General features: G+C 45.3%; 1 protein-coding gene across 1 annotated transcript in view; it reads left to right on the plus strand.

The window, feature by feature from the left end:
* Nucleotides 1-22,815, plus strand: part of LOC141051738 (complement C4-B-like) — a 61,858-nt gene that overhangs the window by 24,195 nt on the left and 14,848 nt on the right. Inside the window, exons 9-23 of the mRNA XM_073548745.1 lie at nt 1,777-1,900; nt 3,464-3,579; nt 6,630-6,785; nt 6,870-7,055; nt 8,331-8,513; nt 8,595-8,747; nt 8,859-8,982; nt 9,365-9,433; nt 9,547-9,753; nt 13,596-13,707; nt 16,941-17,011; nt 17,108-17,247; nt 18,228-18,440; nt 18,529-18,580; nt 22,105-22,194. Coding sequence (XP_073404846.1) covers nt 1,777-1,900; nt 3,464-3,579; nt 6,630-6,785; nt 6,870-7,055; nt 8,331-8,513; nt 8,595-8,747; nt 8,859-8,982; nt 9,365-9,433; nt 9,547-9,753; nt 13,596-13,707; nt 16,941-17,011; nt 17,108-17,247; nt 18,228-18,440; nt 18,529-18,580; nt 22,105-22,194 — 1,996 coding nt within the window. The remainder of the gene's footprint in view (nt 1-1,776; nt 1,901-3,463; nt 3,580-6,629; nt 6,786-6,869; nt 7,056-8,330; nt 8,514-8,594; nt 8,748-8,858; nt 8,983-9,364; nt 9,434-9,546; nt 9,754-13,595; nt 13,708-16,940; nt 17,012-17,107; nt 17,248-18,227; nt 18,441-18,528; nt 18,581-22,104; nt 22,195-22,815) is intronic.

The raw sequence follows: 22,815 nt of genomic DNA on the forward strand, positions 1-22,815 counted from the left end.
TCCAGACCTCCTCTAGTATAACATCAGCACAAACACTGATCCCCCGCCGGTAGCTTTGTGGCCACACAGCTGCATTTAGCCGTATATCACCAAGTACAATGCCGAGCATTGGCTGGAATGGTGTAAAGTTGCCACCACTGGACTCTGGAGGAGACATGTGCTGTGCAGTGATGGATGGCACTTCTCTATCTGTGTCTGATGGACAACTCTGGGTTTGATGAATGATAGAAGAGCATTACCCGCCTGACTGTGTTGTACTCACTGTACAGTTTGGTGGAGGAGAATAATGCTATGGGCTTGTTATCGGTGATTGGCCTTGGCCCTTAGTTCCAGTGAAGGGAAATCTTAATACTTCAGCACAAGTCATTGTGGACAATTGTAGCTTTCAGCTCTGTGGGAACAGTTTTTTGAAGCCTCAGTGCATAAACCAACGTCTGTAAAGGTATGGTTGGAGAGTTTGATGTGGAAGAACTTCACTGTCTGCACTGAGTCGCACTTCTCTCTGTAAGAGAGAACTAACAGTGTTCAGCTGGCAGATCTTAAAAGGGCCTTCATGGACAAGCCAGGTGCAAGGAACTCCATATAGCAGGTCCAAGATGAACCCTAAACTTCATGCTGTAACCCGTATAGAGGTATCTGGATTTATGCAGGCCACCTGGGTTGAGACCATGAAGTGGCTGCTGGCATATGGAGTGGGCTGGCAGAGGGTAAACAGAGTGCTAGGTTAGTACTTAAAGGTCAGGATCAGCAACAAAATTGTTAGGCAGTAGGATGGTCTAAACACAAGCCAAGGTCAACTATGAGAATAGCAGATAAGTCAGAGCAATGCAACAGAAGGGAACCAGAGTCAGTAGCACCTATAACTGGGGGGTTAAATAGTGTTTAGCCCTACCCAAGGCCTTCAGCAGGGAGTAGTAGGACAACAATGTTCAGGAATTAAACCACAAACTCCCTGCCTGGATGCTACTACAAGTCCCAAAATACTAAACAAAAGTGCTCCAGTGTAGCCTTGGATCAACGGCAGTGAAATTGTGGTGCTGCCTGTCGACAGAACCTGAAATAAGAGATATATCAGCCATGGATGTTACACATGCTATTCAGGGAGAAGGGACAAAATTTCCCACAGATGTCTCCAAAATCTTGTAGAAATCCTTCCCAGATGAGCGAGAGGCGAGAGCCATTATATTTGCAGAGGGGCGACTCCATATTAATGTCTATGGATGTAGGATGTGAGGTCAGAAAAACTCCTGGAGGGGGAATGTGTAGGTGCTCCAATATTTTTCTCCATATATTCTATCTACATTTCTGATAATTATCCTAATATTTCTGAATTCTTAAAGGGGTTGTCTTAGTATTAAAAAAATAATTTACAAATTGTCTTCTGGGGAATTGTGAGTTAATAAAGGGGGGCCGTCAATATCCTTATTTATGTATTCTGAGCAGAGATTAGCTACAAAAGACATATTTATATCTGGAGGACACAAGAGCCCATTGATAGTAATATGAACTGTGTAATACTTCTTTTCTCCAGTGGCGGTGCTGTAGAGAAATTGAACACTCAATGCCAGGTTTCCTCAGGGGTTTGATTGATCTCAGATCCCAGATGCACCTTGTGATCAGAATTTTTTTTATTATAGACCCTTTAAAATAAAAATAGGATTGTATAAAGAAGAAAACCTCTTTAAAAATGTAGCTCCCGTTATACTACAGATTACGTTACACATTTATTGTTCGACCAACAATTCTGTACTGTTGATTCATTGAATTATCTTTCAGCTGACGGAAGGAGAGGGCACTGTCACTGTTAATAAAGAAGCCATTGTTAAAAAGATTGGTCAACCGCAAGAAAACCTCGTTGGGTCGACCTTCTACATTGCAGTCAGTGTGATGGAGACAGCCTGTGAGTCGTAGTTCCAGTTCTCTTTTTTTTGCTTTTGCTCTTGGTGTATTCTTTATGCTATAATACTAATGTTATGGTTTAATACTAATACAAATTTCCCGGCAAATGATGGCTGATTTAATCCACCATCACCTACCTCTGACAGCCATGGGTGGAGTGGAGCCCGCAGCTGTTAACCTGATAAATGCCACTTTTACTCTCGCCGTGACACTATCACGCGGCATCGATGGGTGGCCATGAAGGTTAGAAGTCTGCTGAAGACCCCCACACCTGTCATGACGATACTCTTGAGCTAGATTTAGCTGGCCGTGATTTTAGCTATACATAGCAGTGCTATGTATAGCACAAGTGATCAGATGATCGCAGCTTCAAGTTCCCTAAGGGGACTAATAAGTACAGAAAAAAGTTTAAAAAAAGTTTTAAAAACATGAAAAAAATACAAGTTAAAATCACCCCTGTTTTGCCCCATTAAAAATAGAACAATAAAAAATACACATATTTGGTATTGTTGAGTTCGGAAAAGACCGATCTATCAAAATATATAATAAATTAATCTGATAAGTAAATGGCATAATGAGGAAAAAAATAAGGGCCAGAACGACGTTTTTTTGCCTGCTTCAACACTGCAATAAAATACAATAAGAGGCGATTAATACATTGTGTCTACCCCAAAATGGTACCAGTAAAAACGTCACATCAGCGTACAAAAAATAAGCCCTTACGCAGCCCCAGATCCCAAAAATCGATAAAGTTACAGGTCTCAGAACATGGCGAAACAAGCAAAATTTTTTTTTTTTTTTTACAAATTTCTGAAATTTTTCACTTCTTAAATGAAAAAAACAAAACAAAACATGTTTGGTATCTGCGTACTCATACTGACCTGGGGAATCATATTGTCAGGTTAGTTTTACTGTATAGTGAACATGGTAAATAAAAAAAACACAAAAACAATTGTGGAAATGCATTTTTTTATTGCATTTTCAAAGCACTTGGAATTTTGTTTCCCCGATTTCCAGTGAATCACATGATGAAATGAATGGTGTCATTCAAAAGTACATCTCGTCCAGCAAAAAAAAAAAAGTCCTCGTACAGCTATACGGGACAGAAAATAAAAAAGCTATGGCTCTTGGAAGAAGGGGAAGAAAAAACAAAAATAAAAAAATGGAAACTAGCCGGATAATGAAGGGGTTAAACTTGATCCGTTTTTGCTTTTATGTTATTTCCGCCCCTCGTGAGAATTCTTATATTTGTTTTATTCAAATCCGCCATATGGTTCAAGAGATGTGGTCCTTTTTATTTAGCGCTCATTTTCTTTACGAAGGGGGCGTGGATCACAGGATGATCTGCATAGTTACCACGTGAGGCACACCCCCTTGCAAAGATTATAAAAAGTAGCACTAAATAAAAAAAAATGGATTACTCAGGGGAGCAATGGGTATAAGGAGCAAACCTGCCCCCTTTTGTCAAGCTGACATATCCCCTTTAAGAAAACCTCTGTGTTTATTGGTCTTCTTCAGGCTGATTGTTGACTCAACAGATTGATTTGACTCCTTTTTCTCGTAGCTGGAACCTTAGAAGAGAAGGAGATAACCTCTGTGAAGTTTGTGACATCCCCCTACATCCTGGATTTATCCAAAACACGGCGATATTTTACCCCTGGAATGCCAGTTACCATTGTGGTAAGAGGGTACAGTCCTCCACGGTTTCCTAAAAGACAAAATATGACATAAAATCATGTATTTTTGCTGATGTCCAACTTAAAGGGATTTTCCAGAAACAACGTATATGACCTATCCGAGTGATATATGATAAAAGTATGAGTGTCCAACTGCAGGTCACAAGCATGAAGGTCCCAAATATCATGTGTGACAGGAGCAGTACTGAGCATGTGCGAACACTGCTTCATTCACTGTCTATACGAGTGGTGGTCGCACATGCTCAGTACTAGCCCATTGGCACAGCGGACATAAGGACCCGTCTTCTCACAATCAGTGGAGGTCTGAGCTGCCAGACCCCCAACAATCATATGTTTATCATATATCCTGTGGATAGGTGACATATATCCTGTGGAAAGGTGATGTTGTTAAAGAGCTTGTCCCATAAACAACAGGAGATATCATTGAAAGGGAATGTGTCATCAGAAAAGTGATTGTTTAAATCAGGTTTTTGTGTTATATGTATTTTTAAACGTTTTTGTCATTTTTTTTTACATATCACAATCTTTAAAAACAAAGTTAGTAATATTGCAGTTTTCACACTGAGCATTATGACTATTTTAGACTCATACTTCCTATTGTTTCAATAAGAGTTTTCAACAGTCTCATTATAATCAGAGTCAGGATTACAATGACAGCCAACACCACTATATACAGCTGATAAGGGAGGATCCACTTTTCACAGTAGGTGATGTCACAGCTCACCTCCTCCTCCTGTACAATGACAGATAACCTCTATATACAGTAGATAACATGGGATCCACCATTCACAATAGATATCACAGCTCACCTCTTCCTCCTGTACAATGACTGATAACACCTCTATATACAGTAGATAACACAGGACCCACCATTCACAATAGATGATGTCACAGCTCAACTCCTCCTGTACAATGACTGATAACACCTCTATATACAGTAATAACATAAGATCCATCATTCACAATAGGTGATGTCACAGCTCACCTCCTCCTGTACAATGACTGATAACACCTCTATATACAGTAATAACATAGGATCCACCATTCACAATAGGTGATGTCACAGCTCACCTCCTCCCCCTCCTGTACAATGACTGAAAACACCTCTATATACAGTAATAACATAGGATCCACCATTCACAATAGGTGATGTCACAGCTCACCTCCTCCCCCTCCTGTACAATGACTGAAAACACCTCTATATACAGTAGATCACACAGGATCCACCATTCACAATAGGTGATAATGTAAAGCAGGTAAACAGATGCAGTGACACGGAGGCACAGAGCAAGGGTTAACAAGGGTGGGGTTTAATTAATACAATAGGGATTCTCCTCGCAGGGAGCCAACAAGGGGTTAAACAACTTTAGCAATGTAAGGCTATGTGCCCACATTGCAGAAATGCTGCGGAAATGTCCGCAGCATTTCCGCAACTCCCCGCCACGGGTAAAACACATGCGGAATTCGCATGCATTTTCCCACAAAACACAAGCGTTTTTAGCTTGCAGAATGCTTGTGCTTTTCCAAGTGATTTGATATAGATGCTGCATAGATGTCTATGCGGCATCTATAGTAAAAGATAGAATTTAAAAAAAAATAAAAAATAGGGATATTCTTTCGGCCCCCGGAATCCTCGCCGGGCCTCAGAAACGCTGCCGCAAGTTCCGTTCCCAGGGATGCATTGCGCGAATGACCTCTGATAACGGGGCTGACAGAGGGTAAATATATCCCTATTTTTTTATTTTAATTCTATTTTTTACAGGAATATGGTACCCAGGGCATGGAGGATAGTCATCCGCACATGAAACCCTCACTTCACGCATGGTGGGCATGGCCACATGCGTAAAGTGAGCGTTTCAATGCAATTCTATGGCAGCGGAATCGCCACGATTCCATAAAATTAGTGGACATGCTGCGGATTTTTCCGCAATGTGATTCCGCAGCATGGGCACAGCAATTGCGGATTGCATTGAAAATAAATGTGATGCGTTTTGTTAGCGTTTTTTTAAGCGTTTCCGCAGCGGCAAAAATGAGGCGGAAACACTTAAAAAACGCTGAGCCCCTTGTCCATTGAACTGCAGAGCCGAAGAGTGCAGCTCTGCTCTAGTCTCTACTTGGCGTGTGATTTCCTGTGCACCCGCCAATACCTGGATGCCTGCACCACAATGCTTCACTTGGCACCCAACTCTCAGTACGCCCGCTGGTATCTGGTTAGCTGCATGGCGACGCTTCCCTCGGCGTCCATCTCTCTGCACACTCACTGGTATCTAGGAATCTGGCCTGCACCCGTCCTGGGTCTCTGCTCTGCAGTCTGTCTCTCTCCGCATCACGCAGCAGGTCCCTGCTGTCTCTTCCTTGCGGGGGGAACTCACTGCCTTTTCCTGCATAACTGCCCCTTGTCTCCTCCTGGCTTACCACGCCCCCTCTCTGCAGGTCATGGGTCCGCTCCTTCCTCAATTTCCTTTCCCCCTGCAACAAGAGATGCGGCCCCAGCAGTTCCGTACCCGGTGCTCTGTCAGCACCAACAGCCCGCTCTTCCTCCATACAATATCACAGCTCACCTCCTCCCCCTCCAGTACAATGACTGATAACACTCTATATACAGTAGATAACACAAGATCCACCATTCACAATAGGTGATATCACAGCTCACCTCCTCCTGTACAATGACTGATAACACCTCTATGTACAGTAGATAACACAGGATCCACCATTCACAATAAGTGATGTCACAGCTCACCTCCTCATCCTTCCATAATAACCTTTGCACACCCTCATTAGATGCCTCACTACAATAGATAAGGTCAGGGTCAGTCAATTGCATGTGTTTCCTGAAACAATGGGAAGTTAGAGTCTAAAAAAGCCAGGTGGCAACTATGAAAATTACAAGTCTTCTATTTTTTTTAATTCAGATTGTGATATGGAACAGTAATATTACCAATGTAATAAATTTTAACACACATTTTCTGATGACACATTCCCTTTTAAGAAGGGGTGTTTGTAAATGGCTTTCATATTCCTCTGTGCTGGCAGGCGGAGGTCACTCATGCAGATGGCTCCCCGGCTCCGGGTGTCACGGTCAAGCTCTTCAGATCAGACATTGAACAATATTCCTTCCCGTCCAGTGACTACGGGGTGAGATCCTTCACGGTCAACACACAACCCACCCAGAAAACCTTCGAAGTTAAGGTACCGACATTGTGTGATGTTGGTCATTACGTCTAAAATTCAACCTTTACATATTAACTATAACTAAGTGTTTATTGAATGCAGGTCACAGCTGGAGAGCCCGGCGCCCGCCAGGAGGAGTCTCTGACTCTTACTGCCTATAACTCCCAAACTAACAGTTTCCTCTACTTGGAGATCCCAGACCAAATACTGAGCCCTGGAGAAAACGTAAAAGTCACCATGAAGGTTGCAACTAATGATCCTGGAAGAGTGAAGAGAGTCTATTACATGGTGAGAGGCTAATGGATGGTAGGACGTAACAATAAATCTCCAGCACTAGTGGCTCCTATGTATATAATTTACCGGGTTATGAGAGGTCCATGACGGGGACTAGAGCCTACATTACTTTACGGCCATGAGTCCCCCCTTCACTATGTCATATTGAGACATCCTATAATAGCAAAAGAGTAAAAGAGTTAAATATTATATTGCAGGGAATCTGTCACCAGGATTTTTCTATTGAAACTGAGGGCAACATAATGTAGGGGCAGAGACAGTGATTCCAGGGATGTATCACTTACTGGGCTAATTGATGTACTTTCAATACAATCAGTGTTTTATTAGCAGGAGATTATCACTGCAGGACTAGGTGTCATCTGCAGACCAGTCAGGGTAATCTCTGGGACTCTGCCTCCACCACTGATTGGCAGCTTACTGACAATGCACAGCATAAAAGCTGCCAATCGGTAACGTGGGCGGGGTTATACACAGCTCAGCATTCTGAGCACTGCTACATCTACAGGAGGGTAAACTGTGATTCTATCAAAAGTGTACAAAGCTGTTCAGTAAGTGATACATCCCTGGAATCAGAGTCTCTACCCCTACATCATGCGCTCTCCGATTATAAAGTAAAAACCTAAGAACAGAACTGCTTTAATGTAAATTTGACTCAAATTTGTCCCACTGGCACGTGACATCTTATGATTACTCTGACATTTCACTTGTAGGTGACTCTGACAGACGACCTTGACACCGGATTCAGATACCTGAGGTTGATAAATGACCCAGACAAAAGACTCTGACGCCTAATTAACACATCAGTTTTTCTCCTACGAGTTCTATTCGTGTTTTTCACTGATAGCTTACAATGGGTACGCGTTCTATGTTGATGTTCAACGAATAAAACTAATAAAACTCTGACAAACATTTTTTAAAAAAAAACACTGATGAAACGAGGAGCGATTTTTGAATATGAGAAATATCACTGATGTCCGAATAAGCTCTTATGGCTGATTCAGAAGACAATGATATTTCTTGTGCGTCTATAATCGTCCGAGTTTCATCAGTGGTTTTGGTTAAAGTGTCACTAGAGTTTGGTCAGTGTTCGTTTTTACCAACAGACTTTGGCACTGCCCCATTGAATAACATCCGTCCGAGTGCGGACAGAAAATACAGTCGTGTGAACGAGCCCTGACTGATACCTGACTTCATAGTTCATCCATTTATGATTGGGTCTATAATATCTTTTTTTTTGGTGTTTTTTTGGGTCTATGTTCCTTTTCTTAGATTCTCAACAAAGGTCAGATCCTTGATTTGATAGCCATTGACCGAGTAGACGTCATGGTGGTGAACGTACTCATCACCTCCAACATGGTTCCCTCCTTCCGGATTGTCGCCTACTATTACTTGGGCTCTGAGATTGTGGCCAATTCCGTTTGGGTGGATATCACTGATGTCTGTGAAGGCAAGGTAACCCCAACCTCCGCAGATGTCCGCAACCCCCCGGGGGTAAATTATGGGTACATTTACTGGGGGTTATCTATATTTCAGCTTCAGCTTAGAACAAATGTGGTGAACAGTATACTGCCGGGAAAACCCTTCCAGCTCACGATAGAGACAGATGGGATGACCGCCGTGTCCTTGTCTGCAGTAGATACCGCCGTGTACCTTCTGAACTCCAAGAACAAGCTGACCCCCTCCAAGGTAGCCGAAATCCTCCAACTCTGGTCTCCAGATATTGAATGACGACCACGGCCTGGGTATCATCAATTGTTTGAGCCCCGTCCTCAGTATGGCCTCCTCCATGTCTTCCAGGTTTACAAGGCCATGAATGCCTACGATCTGGGCTGCTCCCCGGGAAGTGGAAAGGATTATAAATCGGTTTTCATAGACGCAGGACTAGCATTCGTCTCCTCGGTGGGATACAGTGACATGAAAGGTGACTGAACGATTAGGGACTGAGCCATTTATTCTGCACATTCTCAATTGAGTCGTGATAATGAAAGTGAAGGCGATGTAGCAATTAAATGTTAATTCGGCATTTATGTTCTACGTATTCATTACTTTATCAAATCTTTTATATTTTGATGGATCGGACTTTTATTGATACGATGAGACAATTATGTTTATTTTTTATTATTATTTCTTTATTTCTGTAGATAGAAGAGGGGAGTGAGTTAAACTTTTATGCTTTTTTATTTTTTTATTGTTTTTTAAACATTTTTTTTGCAGAATAAGAAGTAGGCAAAGTTATGAAGCTGATGCAGAGGATCGATCATCAAATATTTCAATTACAACTGTTTTCTTTTATTTGCTCGTAGAACTGAGCTGCAAAGTGTCTCAAAGGAAGAAACGATCCCTGGATTTCTCTGCGCTTGCTATGCAGAAAGGTAAATCTGGAGATAAGCGGTGCTGTAGCTGCTTTTTTTGGACATGGTCTCTATGGATGAAGTTTGGACTGGTCCATCACAGAAGATTCACCCGTGTCATTTCCTCTCTGCAGTGAACAAGTTCCAGGACAAGAAGCTGAAACAATGCTGCACAACCGGGATGAAGCTACTGCCGCTTCGCATGGAAAAAAAGTGTGAGACCCGAGCCAGCCGGATAAGTGGTGAGGATTGCCGGACGGCGTTCATCGAATGCTGCAAATACGCGGAGGAGCTCCGCAAGAAGATCCAAGCGAACAAAAGGAAGGACATCATTGGGAGAAGTGAGAAATATTATAGGATGTTGGTTCATTCTTTAAGTTTATCCATAATAATGCGTCAGGACAGAGTGGCCATACAATGCCTTGCGAAAGTATTCGGCCCTCTGGAACTTTTCAACCTTTTCCCACTTATCATGGTTCAAACATAAAGATACCAAATGTAAATTTTTGGTGAAGAATCAACAAGTGGGACACAATTGTGATGTTGAATGAAATCTATTGGTTATTTTAAATTTTTGTTGACATTCAAAAACTGAAAAGTGGGGCGTGCAATATTATTCGGCCCATTTACTTTCAGTGCAGCAAACTCACTCTAGAAGTTCATTGTGGATCTCTGAATGATCCAATGTTGTCCGAAATGACTAATGATGATAAATATAATCCACCTGTGTGTAATCAAGTCTCCGTATAAATGCACCTGCTCTGTGATAGTCTCAGGGTTGTTTGAAGCACAGAGAGCATCATGAAGACCAAGGAACACAACAGGCAGGTCCGTGATACTGTTGTGGAGAAGTTTAAAGCCGGATTTGAATACAAAATGATTTCCAAAACTTTAAACATCCCAAGGAGCACTGTGCAAGCGATCATATTGAAATGGAAGGGAGTATTATACCACTGCAAATCTACCAAGACCCGGCCGTCCCTCTAAAATTTCATCTCAAACAAGGAGAAGACTGATCAGAGATGCAGCCAAGAGGCCCATGATCACTCTGGATGAACTGCAGAGATCTACAGCTGAGGTGGGATAGTCTGTCCATAGAACAACAATCAGTCGTACACTGCACAAATCTGGCCTTTATGGAAGAGTGGCAGGAAGAAAGTCATTTCTCAAAGATATCCATAAAAAGTGTCGTTTTAAAGTTCGCAACAAGCCATCTGGGAGACACACCAAACATGTGGAAGAAGGTGCTCTGGTCAGATGAAACCAAAATCAAACTTTTTGGCAACAATGCCAAACGATATGTTTGGTGTAAAGGCAACACAGCTCATCACCCTGAACACACCATCCCCAATGTCAAACATAGTGGTGGCAGCATCATTGTTTGGGGCTGCTTTTCATCAGCAGGGACAGGGAAGATGGTTAAAATTGATGGGAAGATGGATAGAGCCAAACACAGGACCATTCTTGAAGAAAACCTGTTGGAGTCGGCCAAAGACCTGAGACGGAGATTTGTCTTCCAACAAGACAATGATCCCAAACATAAAGCAAAATCTACAATGGAATGGTTCACAAATAAACGTATCCAGGTGTTAGAATGGCCAAGTCAAAGTCCAGACCTGAATTCAATCGAGAATCTGTGGAAAGAGCTGAAAACTGCTGTTCACAAACGATCTTCATCCAACCTCACTGAGCTTGAGCTGTTTGCCAAGGAAGAATGGGCAAGAATTTCACTCTCTCGATGTACAAAACTGATAGAGACATACCCCAAGTGACTTGCAGCTGTAATCGCAGCAAAAGGTGACACAACAAAGTATTAAGTGAAAGGGGCCGAATAATATTGCACGCCCCACTTTTCAGTTTTTGAATTTCCACAAAAATTTAAAATAACCAATAAATTTCGTTCAACTTCACAACTGTGTTCCACTTGTTGTTGATTCTTCTCCAAAAATTTACATTTGGTATCTTTATATTTGAAGCATGATATGTGGGAAAAGGTTGAAAAGTTCCAGGGGACCGAATACTTTTGCAAGGCACTGTATGGACCATCTCTGTGCAAGTCCTGTATTAAGTATGAGTGCTGAAGAAGCCCTGATCAACATGGCTACTTGACCCACAATATTAAAGGGGTTTGGAAGGGGCGGTAATATGGCGCCATACAGCACAACAGTGGCTTAGCGGTCGCCTTCTGTATCAGATCTGAACTCAGGCTGATGGGTCTGACCTATATCAGACCTTCTGGTGCCGCTCATCCTCACCAGTTCCATGTTTTTTGCACACTTTGGTGCTGAATAAATTAGTGTGCTCAAGTTATGAAGACACGTTTTCTTGTGTTTTCTGACTTACGGAATCTAGTTCAGAGCATTGAGATAACAGGAGAAGCAATAGTCCAGGTGTTGTCATAATGTCTTGCCCCAATTTGACCATCATTACTGCTGCTTTCCTGATGCTTTCCTCCTTCTCCACACTCTGATCTTCCATGTACAAACCCTTCCTTTCTGCTACCACTCACACTATGTACAACATATGCCGGCGTCCCTGCATGGCTTACCTTCTCTCCTCCATGCAGGGACGCCAACTTACTCATCCCCTTGGCCATGGGGCATGTTCTCTGGTGTGCTTCCTGTTTCTCTGTCTCGATGGCACACCTAGGGCTTGCGCGCTGCCTTTTTCTTAAAGAGACTGTGCGTGCACCTGCAAATATCCAGAATAAAAGTCACCTTCCCCGATAGGGAGGTGCCTAGGCAACATTGAGTCATTAGTGAGTGAAGTGTGCTACTAGTGAGTTGTTAGGTCTCCAGGCTCTTGTGTGACTAGGTCCTGAACCTGAATCCCTGGTCTGTGTGCAGCCAGAGCTCGTACCTGCTCCCCTGGTCCTTGTGCGGCCGACGCCTGAACTTGCTCCCTGGTCCATGTGTGGCCATTGCATGAACCTTGTCCCCTGGTCGATGTGGTCAGTGACTAAACCCAACCCGTGGTCCTTGTGCTGCCATTCCCTGAACCTGCTACCCTGCTCTTTAAGAGGACGGTGCCTGAACCCGAACCCTTGGTCTTTGTATGGCCAGTCACTGACCTCTGAAGTTGCTCCGGAGGAACCTGGGTCAGTTACCGAGACCTTTGTGTCTGAACGTGCACCTATCCCAGTACTCCATGTCAGTATCCATCCTGCCCTAGGAGAAGTCTGAATAGAGCCCGAGTCCAGTCCAAGTCAGCGATCCTGACCCTTGGGGTCAGCAGTCGCATTAGGCCTGTTTCACACATCCGTATTTTACCATCAGTCAAAATCCGCCGTTTTGCAAAAAAAACGGATCCGCCATTTTGCTTGGCGGATCCTTTTTTTTTCCCATTGAGTTGCATTACCGGCGGATCTTGTCGGATGGCCATCTGTTAGATCTTTTTTTTGTGGATCCGCCAAAATTTTGGCGTCCGCCGACATGCCTGGACGGACAATGCAACGTTTTTTCGGGCGGCCGGATCCGCATTTTACATTGTGCATGCCCAGCGGATTTGCCTCGGCCGCAAATTTAACCCTAAACCTTGTTCTGGCGGCCGAAAAAAATTCTCTCTCTCTCTATCTCTCTCTCTCTTCCCCCCCCCAGGCAGTGGTTCCTTTAAAATTCTTCCTTTCACGGATCCGTTAAAACAACGGTCCAGTGCCAAACGTTGTGGTCAGTACAGGAATGGATCCGTTGTCCGCCATTTTAGCGGATTTTAACTGACGAAAAAAAAATGATGTGTAAGACAGGCCTTACCAGGAAACTCTCTAGGAGTGGTACATGGTGGCTACTTGCTGCTTCCACATTAACAGAGGTTATCAACTACTTCCAGCACTCCTACTGATCAGCTGCTTCCAGCTCCAGCAGTGGCCGTGTGTACTTAGTGTACAGAGAACATCACAGCGCCATGTAGTGTCCGCTCCTGGGTACTGCAGCCCAGCTGCTGTTCACATTAAGAGGAACTGAGCTACAGCTCTCAGTAGCGGCCACTACACAGTGTGCAGAGCTGTGTTCTTCCATCCGGCCGCTACCAAAACAGATGATCAGTGGGTGTTGTTCCCCACTGATGTAGCAATGAAGACCTGTCTAATAGTTCATCAATAGAGTACCACTGCCTAATTATAAAGAATTAACATTGTCAGGATATGTAAAATGGTTAGAAATTTTCACCATCTAATTGTACCACACAGCACAAGAGGAGGAAGAGGAGGATGATTTCACTGATGAAAGTGAGGTGCAGGTTCGATCTTCTTTCCCAGAAAGCTGGTTGTGGAGAACCATCGACGTGAACAAAAAACACAGGTACAGAGATAGGGCGTAGGCCCAGGTGTCAAACACCAAAGAGGGGAGGACAGGGATGTAATGTGATTGGTGGAGCCAGGAGTCAGAAGGGCGTTACCGTTATCAGCAAGGGAGGAGCCATTCTCTTCACGCTTGTCCTGGCTGAAGAATATCCTGTCCTTCCTTTAAGGGGTTGTCCATCCCTTTTTTATTATTATAAGAATGAACCCAGCATTTGCTATCTACTTTTTGACCACTGCTGCTCCTCCATACCACTATCCGTGTCCCCTGACCAGGGCCGACGTTAGGGACAGGCAGACCAGGCAGCCGCCTAGGACCCTCGCTCTTCCAGGGGCCCCCAGCCAGCTGCTATGGGGCCCGTGAGTAAGAAGGGCCAGCGCCGCCCCTCCTCCCTCCACCCCGCATCACGCATTCAGCTTATTCGCATCATAAATGCCAATACAGTTGAAAGCAGTGATGGAGGAGAGCGCGTCATGTGACACTCCCTCTCCCATTACTCCCCCTCTGCCTCTGATTCAGCAGCGAGTGCCGGCAGTGGAGCTGATGAGACGCTCTTCAGAAGCCAGAGCAGCGGGGGAACAAGGAGGAGAGGTATTGTGTGTGTGTGTGTGTCTGCTGCACGATACTGTGTGTGGGTGGGCTGCACTATACTGTGTGGGGGGCTGCACTATACTGTGTGGGGGTCTGCACTAGTGTGTATGGGGACTGCATTATACTGTGTATGTGAGGAGCTGCATTACACTGTGTGTGGGAGGTGCTGCACTTGTAAAGGGGTTGCTTTAAGAATTTTCATTGCTGTATTTATGTCTTTTTGTTTACTGATATTGCTACATGTGCTATGTACTACCTAATGTATGATATGGTACTGTTACCCCTTCTGGGTATTACCATTGCTGTGTTTTCATGTTCCACATTGTATATAGTATGATAATGTTCACTATGTTTCATGTGCAGTATAGAGAAAGAGTAGTACTCCTGGTTGGACACTAGAGGGGGGCACTCTAGTATACAGAATAGCTGGTAGATAGTATAGGGTTAAGTGTAGGAGGGGCTGCTGAGAGTTAAGGTTAGAGCAGAAGGGAAGTTAGTCAGACGGGGCCAGGGTGCCCAAAGTGTCCCTATGAGCTATAGGCCCAGGACGGTTCGGCAGCCACGCAACGTTAGGCAGCGACAGCCCATGGTATCCACGGCCACTGGACATCATTGCAGTGGGCCAGTACAGTAGAATGAAGATGTGGTGACTCATAGCCTGAGTGAATGCCTTTAGGGCGGGAGTTGGTTGATGAGAGGAACAGAAGAAAGTTGAAGCTTCGCAGGGAACGGTACAGACGGGCCGGATGATTTCCAAAGGCAACTAAACCAGGTGGCGGATGATTTCAAGTCTGGGGTGAAACAGGCTGAACAAATTGTCATCATGATGAGGTTAGGCCAGGATGAAACTGGGAAGCAGTCTAAGACGGTCCGGTCTGGACGTGTGCCATATGGAAGCGTCAGCAAAGTAGGGAGAGCTGAGGAAGCAAGCGAAGTTGAATGTGTATCTCATGATGTGCCAACTGTGGATATAATGTATGAAGTTCTAAGTAAAGAAAACATTTGAGTTATTCTGGACTATGTCTTCATTACTGGGGGTCACCTGGAAGAAGGGTCGTCGCCGCCTGGGAAGTGCCCAGGGGGACCTGAACCTGGAGATGCAGGTATGCTGAGAAGTGGAATACAGTGTACTACCCCGGGTTGGCGACTTAATGGGGGGCCATCCTTATGCACACAATTTACATTTAGTGGACAAAGTAAGCATAGGGTTAATTTCATAGGAGGGTAAGTAAGGAATAGTTTCTAGAATAGTTCAGAGGGCCAGAGGAGGGTCCAGAAGGTCAATAAGCCCAGGACTTGGCAGCAGCCTCGCAACATTTCAAGCGAGAAGCTCAGCTTACCTACGCATCAGCACAGCACAGCATCTGGCTAGTACAGCAGAATGTGGCAACTTATTGCTTGGGCACACACCTTTAAGACCGGGGCAAAACAGTCTGGGGAACCCACAGAAGCAGTAAATACAGAAGGAGAAGAAGCCGGGCCAGTACAGAAAGCAGTGCATCAGTTCAGGGCTCATCCTCAGTGGCTACTGACTCCGACGACTAATGATCTTGTGTCTGGGGCAAAACAGACCGAGGGATGCTTAGCCATGGCAGAGCTGAATGGAGAGGAAACTGAGAAACCGTCAGAGACGGTCCGACCCGGGCCCGTGCAGAGTAACCGTGGAAACAGTATAGGGAAAGTGAAGGAACCTTGTTATGTGAAGCCTGATGTAAATGTTGTGAAGACTTTGGAAAAGCTGTGTAATGAATCAAGTAAAGATGACTTTGTTGAAGTTATGATGGACTGTGTATCTGTTGATGTGAATTTTCCTGGAAACGGTCTCCCACTGCATGGGAAGGACCCTGAAGGAGCTGAGTCCGGAGACACAGGTATGCTGATGTACTAGCATGATTTTTCTGTGAGGAGGTGTATTGGACGTGGTGAATCCGTGCGGTTCAATGAACACATGCGGATTCACCTGCGTTCAATAGCCGGCAGCGCTTTGGATGCAGCGGACATTTGCTGTGTCCAAAATGCTGCCAATTACTGAACTTGTGCACCTACCCCAAAGAGGACGGGAAACAAGGATCAAATGACTTCAATATTGTTGATCACACTTGTTTAAGGGCTTGAACTTAGTGCTTGCAATTACAGCAGAAATGTTTCTGTGTGATGGTGCAGTATGTGAGCATTTGGGACCCCACTTTAAACTTTTACCCAGGACCCCACTTTGTCTAGAACAGGCCCTGCCCCTGACAGTCTCCTGGCTTCCTTTTCCAGCAGTGACAGCCTGTGACCACTGCATCCATCAGTGACCAGTGAGTCATTGCTGAGGTCACTGATTGGCTGCAGGTGTCCCTGGTGGAAGAGGAAGAAGAACTGCAAAAAAACTTCACACCACATTCCGCTCATTCTTAAACAAAAAAAAAAAATGGCCAACTCTTTTAAGATTGGTTTGGTACAAGCAGCAAGGAAAGAACTTAATGTCAAAACAGCAAGAGGTGATGAGGTCTACTCTCACCTCCTGAACTGGTGTCGTTCTAGCAATTTCGACCCTGTGTTTGCTGTTATATCATGGGAGCGCTGCTGCCGATCAGCAATGGGCTGCAGCGTTCACACTTCAATAATAACACATTGTAAACTTCTTTCTCTGTCACCAGTGAAAATATACATGTTCATGACTCTCTCACCACATGGGAGATACAAGGAGTGGGAATGTCTGAAGGACAAGGTGAGGCCACCTCAATATTCTTAGGTCTCGTCTTGAGGACCTGTTTGGGATAATCTGGTCCTTCAGGGGGTTCTCATCCGCTCCTAATATCCACAGGATTCTGTGTAGCTGAACCCATCAAAGTCAAAGTCTTCAAGGAATTTCATGTCCATCTTCGAGTCCCATATTCGGTGAAGAAGTTTGAGCAGATGGAGCTCAGACCTGTGTTGTATAATTACTACGAAAAAGATCTCAAGGTGAGACCAAGACGGTGCTAGTGTGCCTCGCTCTTTATGGACCACGTGGTCAAATGCTATATTCAGTCACTGGTGATCTGCGGCTTATTATATTATATGGGATTATTAAATATTGTACAATCTCTGGTGATTTGGTCTTTTATTTTATAGTTCCTAGTGACCTAGTGGGTTATTGTACAATCCCTGGTGATCATCTAGTGGTTTATCATATGGTTCAAGGTGATTTAATGTGTTGTACAATTCTGGATAATATATTGGCTTATTCTATAGTCCCAGGTGATCTAGTGGGATAGTGTATATTCCCTAGTGCTCCAGGGGTCTATTGTACAGTCTATAGTGATCTACAGTATGGAGTTATTGTATAGTACTTGGGGATTTAGTGGATTATTGATAGTCCTTGGTGGTTGATGCTTTATTTTATGGCACCTAGTGATCTAGTGGGTTATTATATAGTTATAGTCCCTGGTGATCTAGTGGATATTCTTTAAGCACGAAGGATCTAGTGGATCACTGTATATTAGCTGGCAATCTAATGGGTTATTGTATAGACTCCGATGTTCTAGTGACTTATTATACAGTTCGTTCCTGGTGATCTAGTGGGTTTCTGTACAGGTTCTGGTAATCTAGAAGCTTTATATATGTCCCCTAGTGATCTTGTCGGCTGTTGTATATTCCCTGTTGATCAAATGGGTAATTGGATAGTCTCCGGTGATCTACTGAGTCATTGTATAGTTCCTGGTGATCGAGTGGGTTATTGTTTAATCTTTGTTTATCTACTGGGTTATTGCATGATCCCTGATGATCAAGTGGGTTGTTGTATACACTCTTATTATATAAAAACAGTTAGAGAAGATATTAGATATTATTAGATAAAAACAGTTAGAGAAGAAGAATGGTGACTTTGATGATGTATAAGACACTTTGTGGCTTCTTGATTTGCTCTGTCTCACATAGCTGCTCGCTTCTCTATCCCGGCTCAGGTTAAAGTATTTCTTGAGAAGACAGAAGATTTATGTAGCGCCACCACCGCTGAAGGAGAGCCCGTAGAACAGACAGTAACGGTGCCCTCAAAGTCCGCCATATCGATCCCATTTGTTGTAGTGCCCATTGGAAAGTCAAACCCTATTGTAACTGTGAAGGCGGTGGGACTACAGGGAATAGCAGACGGCGTGAAAAAACCTCTCAGGATTTTGGTGAGAAGAACTATTCAACCTACTCAGTAGCCAGGGAAAGTCTTATTGGGTCATTGTACTGAGATTAATTACATTTTCATCTTCTCAGAGGGAAGGAGTCACAGTCATAGAAGAGAAAACTTACATCGTAGATCCAAAGAGTAAGAAATGGCTATTGGTAAAGATTTCTGTAAACATGTTCTTCTGTCCAGTCCTCAATATACAATATACCCCTCCTTCACTCCTTTCCTCTGTATACCCATCCATAACTCCTGTCCTCTGTATACCCATCGATCAACCCTGTCCTGTGTATACCCGTTCATCACTCCTTACCTCTGTATAATCATCCATCACCTGTGTCCTCTCTATATACCCGTCCATCTCCCCTGACCTATATATACCCGTCCATCACTCCCGTCCTCTGTAAATGTGGCACCCCTGAGGGTCCAGTCGCCACAGAGGTACTGCACCTCATCCAGAGGTGTGGTATCCCACCCTCGGGTAAGGAGGGAGCACCACCTAGGACAATGTGGCGCCCCTGAGGGTCCATTCGCCACAGATGTACTGCACCTCATCCAGAGGTGTGGTATCCCACCTTCGGGTAAGGAGGGAGCACCACCTAGGACTCCTATCACTCGCACACAACACACGCTAGTTAGTCATGGCATCTGGGTGTACCCTTTGGGAGGATGGCCTCATCCCAGGCTGGCTAGGAAAGGGTGTTGGCAGGCGAGTGATAGGAGTCCTAGGTGGTGCTCCCTCCTTACCCGAGGGTGGGATACCACACCTCTGGATGAGGTGCAGTACCTCTGTGGCAACTGGACCCTCAAGGACGCCACATATACCCTTCCATCACTCCCTCCCGTCCTCTGTATACTCGTCCATTAATCCCATCCTCTGTATACTTGTCCATTAATCCCATCTTCTGTATACCCTTCCATCACTCCCGTCCTCTGTATAATCATCCATTAATCCCATCCTCTGTATACCCGTCCATCACACCTGTCCTCTGTAAACCTATCCATCACTACAGTCCTCTGTATACTGTATAATCACTCCTGTCCTCTGTATACTCCTCCATTACACTTGTTCTCTGTATACCGTCCATCACACCTGTCCTTTCTATACTCGTCCATCACTCCCATCCTCTGTATACCCATCAATCACTCCTATCCTCTGTATAACCGTCCATCACCTGTGTCCTCTGTATATCCGTCCATCCCCCCTGACCTATATATATCCTTCCATCACTCCCGTCCTCTGTATACAAGTCCATCACTCCTGTCCTCTGTATACCCATCCATCACTCCTGTCCTCTCTATACCCATCCATCACTCCTGTCCTCTGTATACCCGTCCATCACTCCCATCCTCTGTATACTAATCCATCACTCCCATCCTCTGCATACCCGTCCATCACTCCCATCCTCTGTATACCCGTCCATCACTCCCATCCTCTGTATACCCATCCATCACTCCCATCCTCTGTATACCCGTCCATCACTCCCATCCTCTGTATACCCGTCCATCACTCCCATCCTCTGTATACCCGTCTATCACTCCCATCCTCTGTATACCCTTCCATCACTCCCATCCTCTGTATACCCGTCCATCACTCCCATCCTCTGTATACCCGTCCATCACTCCCATCCTCTGTATACCCGTCCATCACTCCCATCTTCTGTATACCCGTCCATCACTCCCATCCTCTGTATACCCGTCCATCACTCCCATCCTCTGTATACCCGTCCATCACTCCCATCCTCTGTATACCCGTCCATCACTCCCATCCTCTGTATACCCGTCCATCACTCCCATCCTCTGTATACCCGTCCATCACTCCCATCCTCTCTATACCCGTCCATCACTCCCATCCTCTGTATACCCGTTCATCACTCCCATCCTCTGCATACCCGTCCATCACTCCCATCCTCTGCATACCCGTCCATTACTAACATCCTCTGCATACCCATCCATCATTCCCATCCTCTGCATACCCGTCCATCACTCCCATCCTCTGCATACCCATCCATCACTCCCGTCCTCTGCATACCCGTCCATCACTCCCGTCCTCTGTATACCCGTCCATCACTCCCATCCTCTGTATACCCGTCCATCACTCCCATCCTCTGTATACCCGTCCATCACTCCCATCCTCTCTATACCCGTCCATCACTCCCATCCTCTGTATACCCATCCATCACTCCCATCCTCTGCATACCCGTCCATCACTCCCATCCTCTGCATACCCGTCCATCACTCCCATCCTCTGCGTACCCATCCATCACTCCCGTCCTCTGCATACCCGTCCATCACTCCCGTCCTCTGCATACCCGTCCATCACTCCCGTCCTCTGTATACCCGTCCATCACTCCCATCCTCTGTATACCCGTCCATCACTCCCATCCTCTGTATACCCGTCCATCACTCCCATCCTCTGTATACCCGTCCATCACTCCCATCCTCTGTATACCCGTCCATCACTCCCATCCTCTCTATACCCGTCCATCACTCCCATCCTCTGTATACCCGTCCATCACTCCCATCCTCTGTATACCCGTCCATCACTCCCATCCTCTCTATACCCGTCCATCACTCCCATCCTCTGTATACCCGTCCATCACTCCCATCCTCTGCATACCCGTCCATCACTCCCATCCTCTGCATACCCGTCCATCACTCCCATCCTCTGTATACCCGTCCATCACTCCCATCCTCTGTATACCCGTCCATCACTCCCATCCTCTCTATACCCGTCCATCACTCCCATCCCCTGTATACACGTCCATCACTCCCATCCTCTGCATACCCGTCCATCACTCCCATCCTCTGTATACCCGTCCATCACTCCCATCCTCTGTGTACCCGTCCATCACTCCCATCCTCTGTATACCCGTCCATCACTCCCATCCTCTCTATACCCGTCCATCACTCCCATCCTCTGTATACCCGTCCATCACTCCCATCCTCTGCATACCCGTCCATCACTCCCATCCTCTGTATACCCGTCCATCACTCCCATCCTCTGCGTACCCGTCCATCACTCCTGTCCTCTGCATACCCGTCCATCACTCCTGTCCTCTGTATACCCGTCCATCACTCCCGTCCTCTGTATACCCGTCCATCACTCCCGTCCTCTGCATACCCGTCCATCACTCCTGTCCTCTGTATACCCGTCCATCACTCCCATCCTCTGTATACCCGTCCATCACTCCCATCCTCTGTATACCCGTCCATCACTCCCATCCTCTCTATACCCGTCCATCACTCCCATCCTCTGTATACCCATCCATCACTCCCATCCTCTGCATACCCGTCCATCACTCCCATCCTCTGTATACCCGTCCATCACTCCCATCCTCTGTGTACCCGTCCATCACTCCCGTCCTCTGCATACCCGTCCATCACTCCTGTCCTCTGTATACCCGTCCATCACTCCCATCCTCTGTATACCCGTCCATCACTCCCATCTTCTGTATACCCGTCCATCACTCCCATCCTCTGTATACCCATCCATAATTCCTGTCCCCTGTATTTCCGCCCATCACCCTTGTCCTCTGTAAATCCGTCCATCATCCCCTACCTATATATACACGTCCATCACTTCTGTCCTTTTTCTATCACTTTCAGTCTATGGACACAAGTCTCCTCCACTTTCTTTCATTTTATTCTTATGCAATTTGCAGATAGAAGAAGTAGTGAGATCACAGTTGATGAGGATTTTCCTTCAAATATGATCCCTGATGGAGATTTCCACTCCAGTATCAAGATGAGCGGTGAGTGGAGCAGCAACAGACAGGAAATCTTCCTCGTTCCTAGGTTCAACCTCGAATTGTCATGGAAGTGGTTGTGTAGCTATTATCTCATCGTTTATGTGCTGCTAAGTGCAGAGACATGTGGCAACGGCTCTGAGGACACTTCTGGCTTAGAAAACTGTTTGTCAGATCTCATATCTTGTCCCGGTGGATGAAGTGTTCTATATTTCATGCTATCTTTAAGTGAAGGCCTTTTGGAAGAAGAATGTTTGTGGCACCCCCAATGTCAGGTAATTCCTCTCCATGGCCTTCCACTATTCACCCTGAGATTTTGTGTTTGGGCTCTGGACTCTGTCTTAAAACTGATCATGCCAACATCTCAAGAATCCTCTTGAAAGCGCTATTTACAGGAGTGTTGAGGCTCATCTGGTGAGATGGATTCTCCTAGCTGTATGCCTGGATGACCAGCACAGACAGACAACATTGCTGCAGCAAAGAACAGCTGAGCTGGATATGCTGGATGGCTGGTTAGTAAAGCTGGATAGGCAGGCAAAGCTACCTGGAACAACTAAGCTAGATAGACTTGGTATCACCTGATGCATAGCACAGCGTAACTGTGTTTGAAGATGAACACCTTGGAAC

Source organism: Dendrobates tinctorius, unplaced genomic scaffold (assembly GCF_039654945.1).
Source record: "Dendrobates tinctorius isolate UK_male_01 unplaced genomic scaffold, ASM3965494v1 ptg000158l, whole genome shotgun sequence".
NCBI lineage: Eukaryota > Metazoa > Chordata > Amphibia > Anura > Dendrobatidae > Dendrobates > Dendrobates tinctorius.